This window comes from Jaculus jaculus, chromosome X (genome assembly GCF_020740685.1).
Source record: "Jaculus jaculus isolate mJacJac1 chromosome X, mJacJac1.mat.Y.cur, whole genome shotgun sequence".
Classification (NCBI taxonomy): Eukaryota; Metazoa; Chordata; class Mammalia; order Rodentia; family Dipodidae; genus Jaculus; species Jaculus jaculus.
The window spans coordinates 131,411,675-131,425,641 of NC_059125.1; the positions used below are offsets into that span (position 1 = coordinate 131,411,675).

General features: G+C 41.4%; 1 protein-coding gene across 5 annotated transcripts in view; it reads left to right on the forward strand.

The window, feature by feature from the left end:
• The window catches only part of Phf6 (PHD finger protein 6), a 74,385-nt gene that overhangs the window by 54,937 nt on the left and 5,481 nt on the right, over window positions 1-13,967 (forward strand). For all 5 annotated transcript variants that reach the window (XM_045140912.1, XM_045140911.1, XM_045140913.1 and 2 more), the window contains one exon: window positions 523-656. In XM_045140912.1, the coding sequence (XP_044996847.1) occupies window positions 523-656 (134 nt within the window). The remainder of the gene's footprint in view (window positions 1-522; window positions 657-13,967) is intronic.

The window sequence follows — 13,967 nt, forward strand, 5'->3', positions numbered from 1 at the left end:
GTATACTAAAGCACTCTACCTAATTTCTCAAACTTACTGGACTAAGAAACCTAACTTTTTGACAGGCATGTTTTAATTTGGGGGCATTTCTTTAGGCAAGGCTAATCCAAGAAGTTTTGAAGAATTTTCAACACTTTAGTCTTCCTCTGTCTGCTTTGTAATGACCGCTGTCAGGGGCTTTGCTTTCCTGCTTCCACCTTCTTTTCTCCAGTTATTATAAGAAGGGATCTGATCTCAGGAGGAAAAGATGTAAAGTCGCTAAAATGTATAATTTTTGTTGTATTTCGCAGTATTGAATATTTATATGCCTGATCTCTGTATTTATATCTGTATTTGTATGCCTGATCTCTTGTAGTACAGCTCTAATTAAGTATTATATAATAAGTTTGGTTTATTCGTGTACTTTTTTTCAAAAGAAAATGGCTAGTATTCTTTGAACTGAAATATGACTAAAATAGAATATGTAAAATTGCCTAAACTTTGAAATACTGCTTATGATTATTCTTTTCTCTCCCTAAACAGAAATGTACCCTTTGCAGTCAGCCTGGTGCTACTATTGGATGTGAAATAAAAGCCTGTGTTAAAACGTACCATTACCACTGTGGGGTACAAGACAAAGCTAAATACATTGAAAACATGTCACGAGGGATTTACAAGTAAGCAAGCAATTGTCCTTTTCTTTAACATGTCAGTAAGTAACTGCCCCTAAATAGATAGCATTAGTTTACTTGATCTACATTCTTTAGTGGTATTTAAGCAAGTATTGAATACTGAGGATGTTATATAAGGAATAACTAACAGTATTTCCTGATTTTGTAACCCTGAAGTAGCATTCATTTGTCCAGTATGTTTACTCTGTGGTTGGTATTGTTCTGGGAACTGGACTTACACTAGTGGTCAGAATGGGCACAAGACTGTCTTTATGAAACTTACAGTCTGTTGGTAAAGAAGTAATAGACAGACTAGTAAATGCACAATTACAAATTATGTAAGCACCTACAAGAGAGAGCATAGCAAGAAGAGCTGAACTGGTTTATGTGTTTAAGAATTTTCTAAAAGGCTGCAGAGATGGTACAAGGTGGTACATGCAGCTGGAGTTCATTTGCAGTGACTAGAGGTCCTGTCTCGTGTGTCAGTTCACTCACTCTCTCTTTCTTTTAAATAAAATATTAAAAAAAGAAGAATAAGAAGAGTTGGGGGTGGCTAGAGAGAGATGGCTTAGTTGTTAAGGTGCTTGCCTGAGAAACCAAAGCACCCAGGTTTGATTCCCAAGACCCACATAAACCAAACGCACAAGGTGACACATGCATAAGGTCACACATGTGCACGAGGTGGTGCATGTGTTGGATTTTGATTACAGTGGCTGGAGACCTTGGCATGCCAGTTCTCTCTCTCATCAAAAATAGGCGAGTCTGTTGGGCTTGCCTCAAAGAAATAAATAAAGGCCAGGCATGGTGGTGCACACCTTTAATCCTAGCACTTGGGAGGCAGAGGTAGGAGGATTGCCATGAGTTCAAGGCCACCCTGAGACTACATAGTGAATTCCAGGTCAGCCTGGGCAAAAGAATTTTCTGAAGAAACTGGTGGTGCTTGATCTGAGTTATAAAGTACCATGGTGAACATGGTATGGGTATTCTTGACAGAACAGCATATACAAGAACCTCAAGTGAGATAGAAATAAAGAGATGAGATGAAATTTTAAGAGGCTAATAATCCAAGTGAAAATTGTCGGGAATTTAGAATAGGATATAGTTGTGAAGCCAGAATTCAAAAGATTGTCTTGTGAGGATGACAAAAGAGTAAAATTTAGCTAGGCACAGTGGTGCACCCCTTTAATCCCAGCACTTGGGAGGCAGAGGTAGGAGGATCTCTGTGAATTCAAGGCCAGCCTGAGACTACATAGTGAATTCCAGGTCAGTCTAGCCTAGAGAGTGAGACCCTGCCTCAAAAAAAGTAGAATTTGAAGGGTCTAGGGATATAGTCCAGAGTACTTGCCTTTGCCTCTGGGTTCATTCCAGAGAAACAGATTGAATGATTGATGAGACTGCCCGTACCTGTGATTCTTTGGGCTAGTGATATAATGTGTACGTTGGTTCCATTCATTTAATCAAATAGAGAATAACTTGGTAGAAATCCTTGATTTGCCTTTGAGAGTTATAAAGTACTTCCACGTGTGCACATGCCTAGTATTCAAAGAATCAGTATCTTCAGGGACCAGTTAGTATTTTGGGGGGAAAAGCAGTTTATACATGTAGTCGTGAAGTCTTTTGGGTAGTCCTATACCAGGTGCTAATTCTATGCCAAAAAGTGTATCGAATTTTATTTAATAACAAAGGCAAAGCTATTTTCCAGCATAATTCAGCCAAGCCTTTAAAAAACAAATAATGCCAGTGTTATATAGGGAGGTCTAGCATAGAGTTAAGAGATGTAAAACTTCTTGTCTCATTCTGTAAGGCATGTTTAACTGTGATACCAAACCATCAAACATCAAAGAAGAAACTGTGCATTATTTTCACTTTTCTTTTTCCTTCTTTTTTTTTTTTTTTTTTTTTGAGGCAGCATCTCATTCTAGCCCAGGCTAACCTTGAATTTATGGTGATCTCCTACCTCAGCCTTCCAGGTACTGGGATTACAGGCATGATGGCCACTTGTCTTACTTTTGTAAATATATTGATATAAGTAATAGATAGATAGATATAGATATAAATAATTTATTATCAGAATGAAATATTAGTCAATCAAGCCCAGCTCTATAATCAGATAATAGAAATGTGATCTGTTATAACTAATAAAGAAAATTCTATCATCACCTTCCTGCTAGATGATAAGAAGACATTCGGTAGTGGCATTCATCTTGGAGTATTAGAGTAGTGTAACATGGCCACTCTTGGCAAGGTAGGAGTCATCATAGGGTGTTTAGAATAACATTGCAAATAGCTTATTCCATGTGGAAGTAGTAGGGAAGCATTACTCCTTAATTTGTGATTGAACCTCAGAATCGCCAGAGGCTGATTGGGCCATCTTTAATGATGTCTATTCCTGGCCTGGAGAGATGGCTTAGTGATGAAGGTTCTTGCCTGCAAAGTCTAAGGACCCAGGTTAGATTCCCCAGTATCCACATAAGCCAGATACACAAGGTGGCACATGCATCTGTAGTTTGTTTGCAGTGGCTAGAGGGCCTGCTACACCCATTCTTTCTTTCTATCTGTGCCCCCCACCACAAATAAATAAATAAACTAAAATAAAAATTGTCCATCCCTCTGCCAAAACATGGTAGATCTGGATTGAGGTCCAAACCCTTTGTTTCTTTATTGAAGAATTTAATATATGAAGATACAGCAATTTGGTTATATTCCCATCAAGTTAAACTCTTATGCCTCCTCTCCTCTGTCCCCATTCCACTGAGGACCCTCCTCAGGGAGATTATCCGTAATCACTTTCTGTGGGGAGGGGCAATGCCCCAGAGTGCACCTTTCCATCCTGTGGTTCTTACTTTATTTAATTCCTCTCTTCTCCATTGTTTATTGAGCCTTGGACATGTTATAAGTCTCTTTTAGTGTTGAGCTCTCAGCAGCCTCTAATATTTTTGCTTTGATGAGTTTTGAGTCTCCTCAGTGCCATCTGCGTGGAGGAGGAGGTTCTCAGGCTCGCCCTGAGAGCAGCACTCCTATTCAATCCATTGTCTCTATAATGTTGCCTGGGCCCTGGAAGATATGATAGAAATGACTTGTCTCATGCTAGGCAGGTTACTTTTCTTGTCATTCTGATGGACCTTGGACCCCAAAATAACATAGGCTATTGCCAAAATATTTGATTCATTACCAGAACTAACTGGTAAGACCCTATTGCTGAAGACACCACAGGACATTGGAGAGATCTTGCTGGAATTAAGATGGAAGCCAATTCCTAGCTACTAGCTCTGATAGTGCTGGAAAGTGCTATGTGAGCTGCTGGGGGATAAAAATCACCAAGAGCATGAACAACAGTGGATCCTGCAAGTTACAAAATCAACCAACAAGGCAAGATGAACTTACCAGTGCAATAGCGGCACAGATAGTATGGGGATAATCAGCTACTCTGGTTGGGTATGAGGCCCGCTTAGTAGGAAGGTAATGCATGCCTAGTACTGAAAACCAAGTCAGAGCCTATGGCGTGGAACGTTGTAAACCTGAGAGGGAAGCTTCCACTGTTCTTTGTCCAAAAGTAGAGGTAATGCCCATCAAAGTCTTCTAAATGTCTGTTTATCCCCATGGATCCATGCTCTTGGTTAGAGAACCTGTATTTTACAAATTGTAGCAAATACTGAGGAGATCCAAACCCTGTATTTTGATGCCTCTTGGGTGAACCTCATGCTTATCCATACCAGAAAGAACTATTAGCGTAAATACGCATTCATTCACATAGAGAATGAGACACAGGTACCAACTCCCCACATGTCCTTCGGCGTGCTTCTAGACGCCTTCATCTCTTGAAACAAAAAGAGAAAGATGGGGTGAAGTATTAACTCGGTGGTAGAATACTTGACTAATATTCAGAAGGACCTCTTTTCAATTTCTAGCACTATAAAAAGAAAGATAAATGGGGCGGGGGAGATAACTCAATGGTTAAAGACATTTGCTTGCAATACCTATTGGCCTGAGTTCACCTCCCCAAGTGTCCACGTCAATCCAGATGGACAAAGTAGTGCATGCATCTGGGGATGATTTGTAATGGCGGGAGGCTTTAGTGCACCCGTACTGTACTTTCCTCTCTCAAATAAATAAATATTTTTTTTTAAAAAAGAAAGGGGGGTGAAGGGATAGCCTAGTGATTAAGGTGTTCGCCTGCAAAGCCAAAGGACCCAGGATCCACGTTAGCCAGATGCACACATCTGGAGCTCATTTGCAGTGGCTGGAGGCCCTGGCACACCCATTCTCTCTCCCTCTCTCCCTCTTTCTCTGTCAAATAAATAAAATATTAAAGAAAAAAGAAAGAGGGGCCTGGCATAGTGGTGCATGCCTTTAATCCCAGTACTCAGGAGGCAGAGGTAGGAAGATCGCTGTGAGTTCAAGGCCACCTTGAGCATACAGAGTGAATTCCAGGTTAGCCTGAGCTAGAGTAAGACCCTATCTCAAAAAAAGGAAAGGGAGCTGGGGAGATGGCTTAATGGTTAAGTGGTTAAGGCTCTTGCCTGGAAAGCCTAGTGACCCAAGTTCGTTTCCCCAGTACCCACCTAAAGCCAGATGCACGGAGTGGCACATGTATCTGGAGTTCATCCATGGTGTGCCCATTCTGTCTGTCTGTCTCTCTGCTTGCAAATAAATAAATAACAATTTAAAATTATAGCTGGGCATGGTGGCACACGCCTTTAATCCCAGCACTCAGGAGGCAGAGGTAGGAGGATTGCCATGTGTTTGAGGCCACCCTGAGACTACATAGTGAATTCCAGGTCAGCCTGAGCTAGAGTGAGACTCTACATCAGAAAAAAAAAATTAAAATTATAAGCCTAGTGTGGTGGCACACGCCTTTAACCCCAGCACTCGGGAGGCAGAGGTAGGAGGATCGCCATGAGTTTGAGGCCACCCTGAGACTACATAGTGAATTCCAGGTCAGCCTGGACTAGTGAGAAACCCTACCTTGAAAAACAAAAATAAAAATGAAATAAAATAAAAATAAAGTGCCTTTAACTGCTGAGCAATCTCTGCTGCCTTGTTCCCTCCCTCTTCTTGAGATGTCCTTCCACATATGTATGTATATCTTTCTGTACATGCAGGAAGATTTCTAAAAACACATTCTACAAGTTGTTGCTATCATTTAATTGAATGGGTTGGAAAAAGAGAAAGTTTTATGTTTTCCATTATATGATTCTGTGCTATTTGAATGTTTTCATGAGTAGCACATTATTATTCAAGTATCCATTAACAGTTTAAGATAATAAGCCCATTTTAAATATCCAAAACCATGGGCTGGAGAGATGGCTTAGCACTGAAGGCATTAGCCCATGAAGCCTAAGGATTCAGGTTCAATTCCCCAGAACTCACATAAGCCAGATGCACAAGGTGGCGCATGTATCTGGAGTTCAATTGCAGTGGCTAGAAGCCCTGGTGCGCCCATATTCTTTCTCTCTCTCTCCCCTCTCATAAATAAACAAATCAGTAAACATCCAAAATCTAATTATGTAGAGTTTCTGCCTTTAAATTCTAAATGTATTTAGATATTTTTATTACAATGATCCATTTTCATTTTGGAAAAAATGGAAAATTAGATAAGAAAAAAAAGTTAACATGAACTTTAATTCTGCCACCAGAGATGACTTCACAGTTTAAAATCTTTGGGGGACTGGAGAGAGAGCTCAGTGGTTAAAGGAGCTTGCTTACAAAGTCTTGACAACCTGAGTTCAATTCCCCAGTACCTATGTAAAGCCATATCCACAAAGTAGCATATGCATATGGAGTTCATTTGCAGTGGCAAGAGGCACTGGTGTGCCCATTTTCTCTCTCTCTCTCTCTCTCTCTCTCTCTCTCTCTCTCTCTCTTCATGTTCTCTGCTTGCAAATAAATTAAATATTTGGGGATATTTTCTTCTAAATATTTATGTGATTCCATACATGTATATCATCATAAAAGCAAGATTCAAAATAAACTTCTTATTGACAATCTCCATACATATACATAATATACTATGAACATAATCCCTTCCCATTACCCTCTTTTGTCCTCTTCCCTTATCTTCCTATGCACAGATTCCACAGATTTCCTTCTTTCCATTTAGTGACTGTTCTTTTTTTATTTTTATTTTTTTTTAAGGTAGGGTCTCATTCTTAGCTCAGGCTGACCTGGATCTCACTCTAGTTCTAGGCTGGCCTCAAATTCATGGTGATCTTCTACCTCTGCTTCCCAAGTGCTGGGGTTAAAGGCATGTGCCACCACACTGGGCCCCTTTTCTATTTTGATGTCATCATTTTTAACCTATCATGCAGGTGTAGTATAGTTAGCATCAGCAACTGTGAAGTTAGGAATGCCATGGCTAGTTTGTGTCAGAAAACAATATTGCAAAGCACTTCTATTCCTTTGTGCTTACATTCTTCCTGCCACCTGATCTTCAGTGGTCCCTGAGCCTTGGAAGATTTGATAGAAATGTCTCACCTAGGGCTGAGCATTCCACTGTATCCTCAGCACTTTGATGAGTTTTGAGTCTCCCAAGTAGTCATCACCATCTGAGAAGAGACGCTTCTCTAACTAAAAATGAGAGTAGCATTTATATGGTATAAACATAAATGTTTAGAGGACAGTTTGGTGGGCAAAATACATGCATTTAGCCAGACAATAGTCATTACTTTACTCCCCTACATCTTATGACCTCCCCATCTATAGGCTTTGATTAGATTTTCAATACCAGGCATGTATTCCCTCCCATGGACAAGATCTTGGGTCCAATCAGAGAGTGGTTGGTTTCGTGCATAAGAGACATGCCATTGCATCAGTTGGCACATTTGTCTTGGTTGGCCAGCCATAAAGTTTGCAAGGTCCACTGTTGGTTAAAAACCATTGATGGTTATTCCCCGCCAGCAGGCTACATAGGTCTTTGAAGCATGACAGTCAACAACTCAGCTTCAGCTTGATTTCTCAGTGAACTGCCATCCAAGCATGTTGTGGCCTCAACAGTAAGGTTTTACCATTTAGTTATGGTGCACAGCCAAGAGCATTCGCAATATCCTGTATTGTTTGGATGACATCAAGGGCCTCTCTGACCAACAACACAATGGAAGATATCTCATTCCTGGCATCAGAATGTTCATTTTGTTTTGTTTATTTATTTATTTATTTATTTATTTGAGAGTGACAGAGAGAGAAAGAGACAGAGAGAGAGAGGATGGGTGTGACAGGACCTCCAGCCACTGCAAACGAACTCCAGATGCGTGTGCCCCCTTATCCATCTGGCTAACATAGGTCCTGGGGAACCAAGCCTCGAACCGAGGCCCTTAGGCTTTACAGGCAAGTGCCTAACCGCTAAGCCATCTCTCCAGCCCAAAATGTTTTTTTTTTTTAAACAATCTCTGGCTTCTGGATATAGCATTATTCACCCCTACAAGGTACTTCTGCTCAAACTCTTTTATATGTCAATCCCCACCACCACCGATGAATAAGTAGATTTAAAAATAAGGTGTAAGCCGGGCGTGGTGGTGCATGCCTTTAATCCCAGCACTCAGGAGGCAGAGGTAGGAGGATCACAGTGAGTTCGAGGCCACCCTGAGACTACATAGTGAATTCCAGGTCAGCCTGAGTAAGAGTGAAACCCTGCCTCTGCCTCGGAAAAAAAAAAGTAAGGTGTGTGTGCGTGTGCGTGTGCGTGTGCGTGTGTGTTGTTTTATAATCTGTTTTTGACATATCACATTTGTTCTACTGGTTGCATAGTGTTCCATTGCATAGGTAAATCACTTGTTGGTTACATTTTTTGTTTGGTATTTTGTTTTTAGTTTTTAATATTTGATTTATTTATTTGAGAGAGGCAGATAGACAGAGAAGGAGTGTGTCAGGGCCTCCAGATGCCTGTGCTACCATGTACATCTGGCTTTACGTGGGTCCTGGGGAACCGAACCTGGGTCCTTGGACTTTGCAGGCAAGTGCCTTAACCACTAAGTCATTTCTCCAGCCCTTGTTTTTAATTTTTAAAACACCACATTTTATTCAGATATCACAAAGATGTGGGAAACGGAACACTTGAGGGCTGAGGAAGGGAAGATAAACTGGGGAGAAGGAAGAAACACCATGTGGAGCCCAGGAGCCCATGAAAACAAACGTGGATCTTAGCTAAAATAAAAGGGGGGGTGCTGGAGGGATGGCTTAGCCGATAAGGTGTTTGCCTGCAAAGCCAAAGTACCCACGATCCACGTTAGCTAGACGCATAAGGGGGTGCATGTGTCTGGCATTCATTCGCACTGGCTAGAGGCCCTGGCACGCCCATCCTCTCTCTTGTCAAATATAAGTATGTATGTATGTATATTTTAAAATAATGAAGCTGGGTATGATGACACATGCCTTTAATCCCAGCACTCAGGAGGCAGAGGTAGGAAGATTGCTGTGAGCTCAAGGCCACCTGAGACTATACAGAGAACTCCAGGTCAGCCTGGGCCAGAGTGAGACCTTACTTTGAAAAAACAAAATAAAAAATAAATAAAATAAAAACACAAAAAGGGATTTTTATTTTATTCTTTATTTATTTTTATTATTAGATATGGACATATTTAGTATGTAAACAACACATGTTGGTACCCTCCTTTCCCTCCTCCCTGCCCCTTTTCTGAAGAGGCCTTCTTTGTTGGGGATACAGGCCAACCCCATAGGGATTGTGGGTCATGCATTATGGGGGAGAGGCAATGTCTGTGCAGAATGTCCCAACTTGTGGCTCTAACATTCTTTCCGCCCTCTCTTCTGAAAATTCCCTGAGCCATGCTGAGAAAAGGGATTTTTTAAAAAGTGTGCACTCAAAGCGATTAAAGACAGTAATAAAAATAAGAAGGGTCTTTTCCCACTCTGGCAAGGCATTCTTTTTTTAGGACATGTAGATTGCTTTGCTTTTTAGGTATCACTCATATTTCAAAGCTGGGGGATGTAGGCTCAGTTGGTAGAGTGCTTGCCTCACGTGCACAAAGCTCTGGATTCAGTCCTTAACGCCACGTAAATTTAGGTATGGTGGCACACATCTATAATCCTAGCACTCAGGAAGAGGAAGAGGGAGGAACCAAAGCTCAAGGTCATCCTCAGCTACATAGCAAGTTAGGGCCAACATGGGCTAAATGAAATCCTGACACACCCACCCAGCCCGTCGGCCATGGTGGCGCATTTAATCCCAGCACTCAGGAGGCAGAGGGAGGAGGAGGCCACCCTGAGACTACATAGTGAATTCCAGGTCAGTCTGGGCCAGAGCGAGACCCTACCTCAAAAAGAGGGCGGGGGGACTAAAGAAATGGCTTAGCGGTTAAGCACTTACTTGTGAAGCTTAAGGATCCTGGTTCGAGGCTCGATTTCCCAGTATCCACGTTAGCCAGATGCACAAGTTGGGACATACATCTGGAGTTTGTTTGCAGTGGCTACAGGCCCTGGTGCGCCCATTCTCTCTCTCCCTCTCTCAAATAAATTTTTAAAAAATCACATCATGTTTCAGTGGCCATCTCTATACAAAAATATTTGGGCTTAGATCCATGATAATTTGAATTATTCTTTTTATTTTTCATATTGAAATGTAATTCTTAACTCATCCTGCACTGTCAGATGCAAAAGATTATTGAATTCAAATGCAAGTTGTTTGAGGAGAAAGGGATATGCAAATGGGTGAAAATTCTAGGAGCATATTTCCCTATCATCTAAATAAATCTTTCCTTGTCACCCTTTCTGAGCCCTGGTTGTGTTTATGATTAAAAAGGCAGGCTGAGAGATGGCTGAGAGGTTAAGGTGAGCCCAGGGCCTTTATGACCACTAGGCTAGCACTCTACCAACTAAGCTACAGCTCCAGTCCCCAGTGATTTCTTTCGAAATGTTTTTTCCATTTATTTATTTGTAGGCACATAGAGAGACAGATAGGCTGACTCACCAAGAGAGAGAGAATGGTTGTGCCAGGGCCTCTAGCCACGGCAAACAAATTCCACACGCATGTGCCTGCCACCTCGTACATATGGCTCTACATAATTGCTGGGGAATTGAACCTGGCTCTTTAGTCTTTGCAGACAAGAGCCTTAACTGCTGAGCCATCTTTCCACACCCCCCCAGTTATTTCTTAATATGATCTCACACTCAGTCCATTTACACATTTCCTCAACTGTATTTTAGGCTTCATTTGTTCAAATATGTGTACATAACAAGATCCACCCAGTGCATTTGATAGTAGTGTTTCTTAATATGAGGCAAGCCTCGTTCCATTCCACTCTTGCATTTTTCCCACTACCTGAAGGACCCTGTCCCACATGCCCGACTTGTCTGTTCTATTTGCTTGCGTTTCTACTTCTCTCTCTCACATTTCCTATAAACTGCAAGTTGGTTCAAAGGTTTAATTAGATTCATACTGTGTTTGGGGGAAAATGCTTCATGCATGGCTCTGCATAGGATTCTCTTAATATTTGAAGTCATAAATTATTAAAAATAAATGAGGAACTTCTGTTGTGCAGCATTCGAAAAGTACAGATACTCCATACACCTTTGAAAGCGACGGACAATGTTTTAAGACTTGAAGGAAAATAGTGAGCAAAATGAGATCGAAAGTTGGGCATGTTGGTACACCCCTGCAATCCTGGCACATGTGGGAGGTAAAGGCAGGAGGATCAGGAACTCAAGTCTGGCTTTAGCTTCATAAGACCTTGTCTCAAACAATGCAAAACAAAACAAAACAAAACAAAGGGGCTGGAGATGGCTCAGCGGTTAAGGTGCTTGCCTGCAAAGCCAAAGGACCCAGGATCGATTCCTCAGTACCCACGTAAAGCTAGTTGCACAAAGTGCTGCAAGCATCTGGAGTTTATGTGTAGTGGCTGAAGGCCCTGGCACACCCATATTCATTCTTTCTCTCTCTCTGCCTCTTTCTTTCTGAAATAAATAAATAAAATATTAGAAAAAAAGAAGCTGAGTGTGGTGGTACACACCTTTTATCCAAGCACTCAGGAGGCAAAGATAGGAGGAACGCCATGAGTTCAAGGCCACTCTAAGACTACATAGTGCATTTCAGGTCAGCCTGGACTAAAGCAAAACCCTACCTTGAAAAACAAAAAAACAAGAAACAAACAAAAACCTAAAAGAGCGTTCTGGATTTACCAATTAGTTCATTGGTAAGAGCTCATTGCCACACACGTAAAAACATTTTTTTCATACTTAGTGCACTTTCCTATCTTTCTGTAAGTACTGGTGATTGGTATCCACAAGACACAGTTTGGGTCAAACAGATATAAAAGGACACTTCATTGCTTCTGAGCAGGGTCTTAACTGGGTGTGGTGGTATACGCTTAGAATCCCAGCATATGGGGTGCTCAACTAGAAAGATAGCCAAAAGCTTGAGGCCAGCCTAGGCGACCCAAACTAGTGGGAGACCTTGTCTCAAAACAACAACAAAATAAACTCTTCTAGATTGAATTGCTACTTTACCCCAATCCTACGCCTGCCATTATTCTTGTCAAATGTTAAATCTACTTTAAATCATCTGTGACAAATGGATTCCTATACAATCCTCTACCATTACTGACCACAAGAGGGCACCCAGTGAACTTTTTTTATTTATTTATTTATTTATTTATTTGAGAACGACAGACACAGAGAGAAAGACAGATACAGGGAGAGAGAGAGAGAGAATGGGTGCGCCAGGGCTTCCAGCCACTGCAACCGAACTCCAGACGCATGCGCCCCCTTGTGCATCTGGCTAACGTGGGTGCTGGGGAATTGAGCCTCGAACCAGGGTCCTTAGGCTTCACAGGCAAGCGCTTAACCGCTAAGCCATCTTTCCAGCCCCCCCCAGTGAACTTTTTAAAATAGAAAATATATTTCCTTTTAATATTTTATTTTTATTTATTTATTTGAGAGAGAGGGGTACAGAAATAGGCAAGTAGAGAGAGAGAGAATGGGCACGCCAGGGCCTCCAGCCCTGTAAACAAACTCCAGATGCATGTGCCCCCTTGTGCATCTGGCTTAACATGGGTTCTGGGGAATCGAACCAAGGTCCTTTGGCTTTGCAGGCAAGCACCTTAACCACTTAGCCATCTCTCCAACCCCCCAGTGAACATTTTTAACTCTTGTTCTAGAATATAACTGACCTAAAACCAGGTTCAAGTCACCCCACCATTTTCTTTTTATTATTATTACTGTATACTAACTATACAAAAGACATTTCCTATGCCATTCCCATTCATAGATACAGTGTACATTGATTATGCTCATCTCCTTTATTTCTTTTTTGGGAGGGGAATTCAAGGTAGGGTCTCCCTCTAGGCCAGGCTGACCTGGAATTCACTATGTAGTCTCAGGACGGTCTCAAACTCATGGTGATCCTCCTGCCTCTGCCTCCTGAGTGCTGGGATTGAACCTAGGGCCTTGTGCATGCTAGGCAAGCACTCTGTTACTGACCTATACCCACAGCCCTTTGTTCACCTTTGAAATTTTAAGCCAGGGTCTCACTAAGTTGTCCAGGCAGGCCTCGAACTTGTCCTTTTGCCCTTTAGCCTCCTGAGTAGCTAGGATTATGGGCCAGAGTTATCCAACATATAGGTAGGCTTTCTACTTAAAACTAGCAAGGTTTAAGAGATGGTTTAGTAGTTAAGGCACTTGCCAGGAAAGCCAAAGAATCCAGGTTCAATTCCTTAGTACCTACGTAAGCCAGATGCTCAAAGTGGCACATGCATCTGGAGTTTGTTTGCAGTGGCTGAAGGCCCTGATATACCTATTCTCTCTTTATCTATCTGCTTCTTGAATATTTTTTAAAAAACTAGCAAGGAATAACTGGAGTGATTCTTTGTATTATACCGTTCCAACATTTTATTTGGTAAATATACACTTACTTTGTAAACATACAGTGTATATTCAAAATTCATTAAGTTTTGAACAAAAATAATGTAAGTGATTTCTGTTATTAGAAAAATGTAGCTGGACCTAGCAGTGCAGGCCTGTAATTCTAGCTACTCAGCAGGCTAAAGGACAAAAGGACAAGTTCGAGGCCTGCCTGGGCAACTTAGTGAGACCCTGACTCAAAATTTCAAAGGTGAACAAAGGGCTGTGGCTATAGTTCAGTGGCAGAGTGCTTGCCTAGCATGCAGACTCTAGATTCAATCTCTACTATCACAATAAAAGTAGGCTAAAGAAAATGTGGCATGTACATAATAGAATTATATTAGTGCAAGAAAACGGGTTAAAATAGAGACCATCATGTTACATGAAATAAGTCAGTCCCATGAAGCTAAAGATTGCATTTTCTCTCCTATGCGGAAGCTAGAAAAAGAAAAAGAACCAAAAACTGAAATG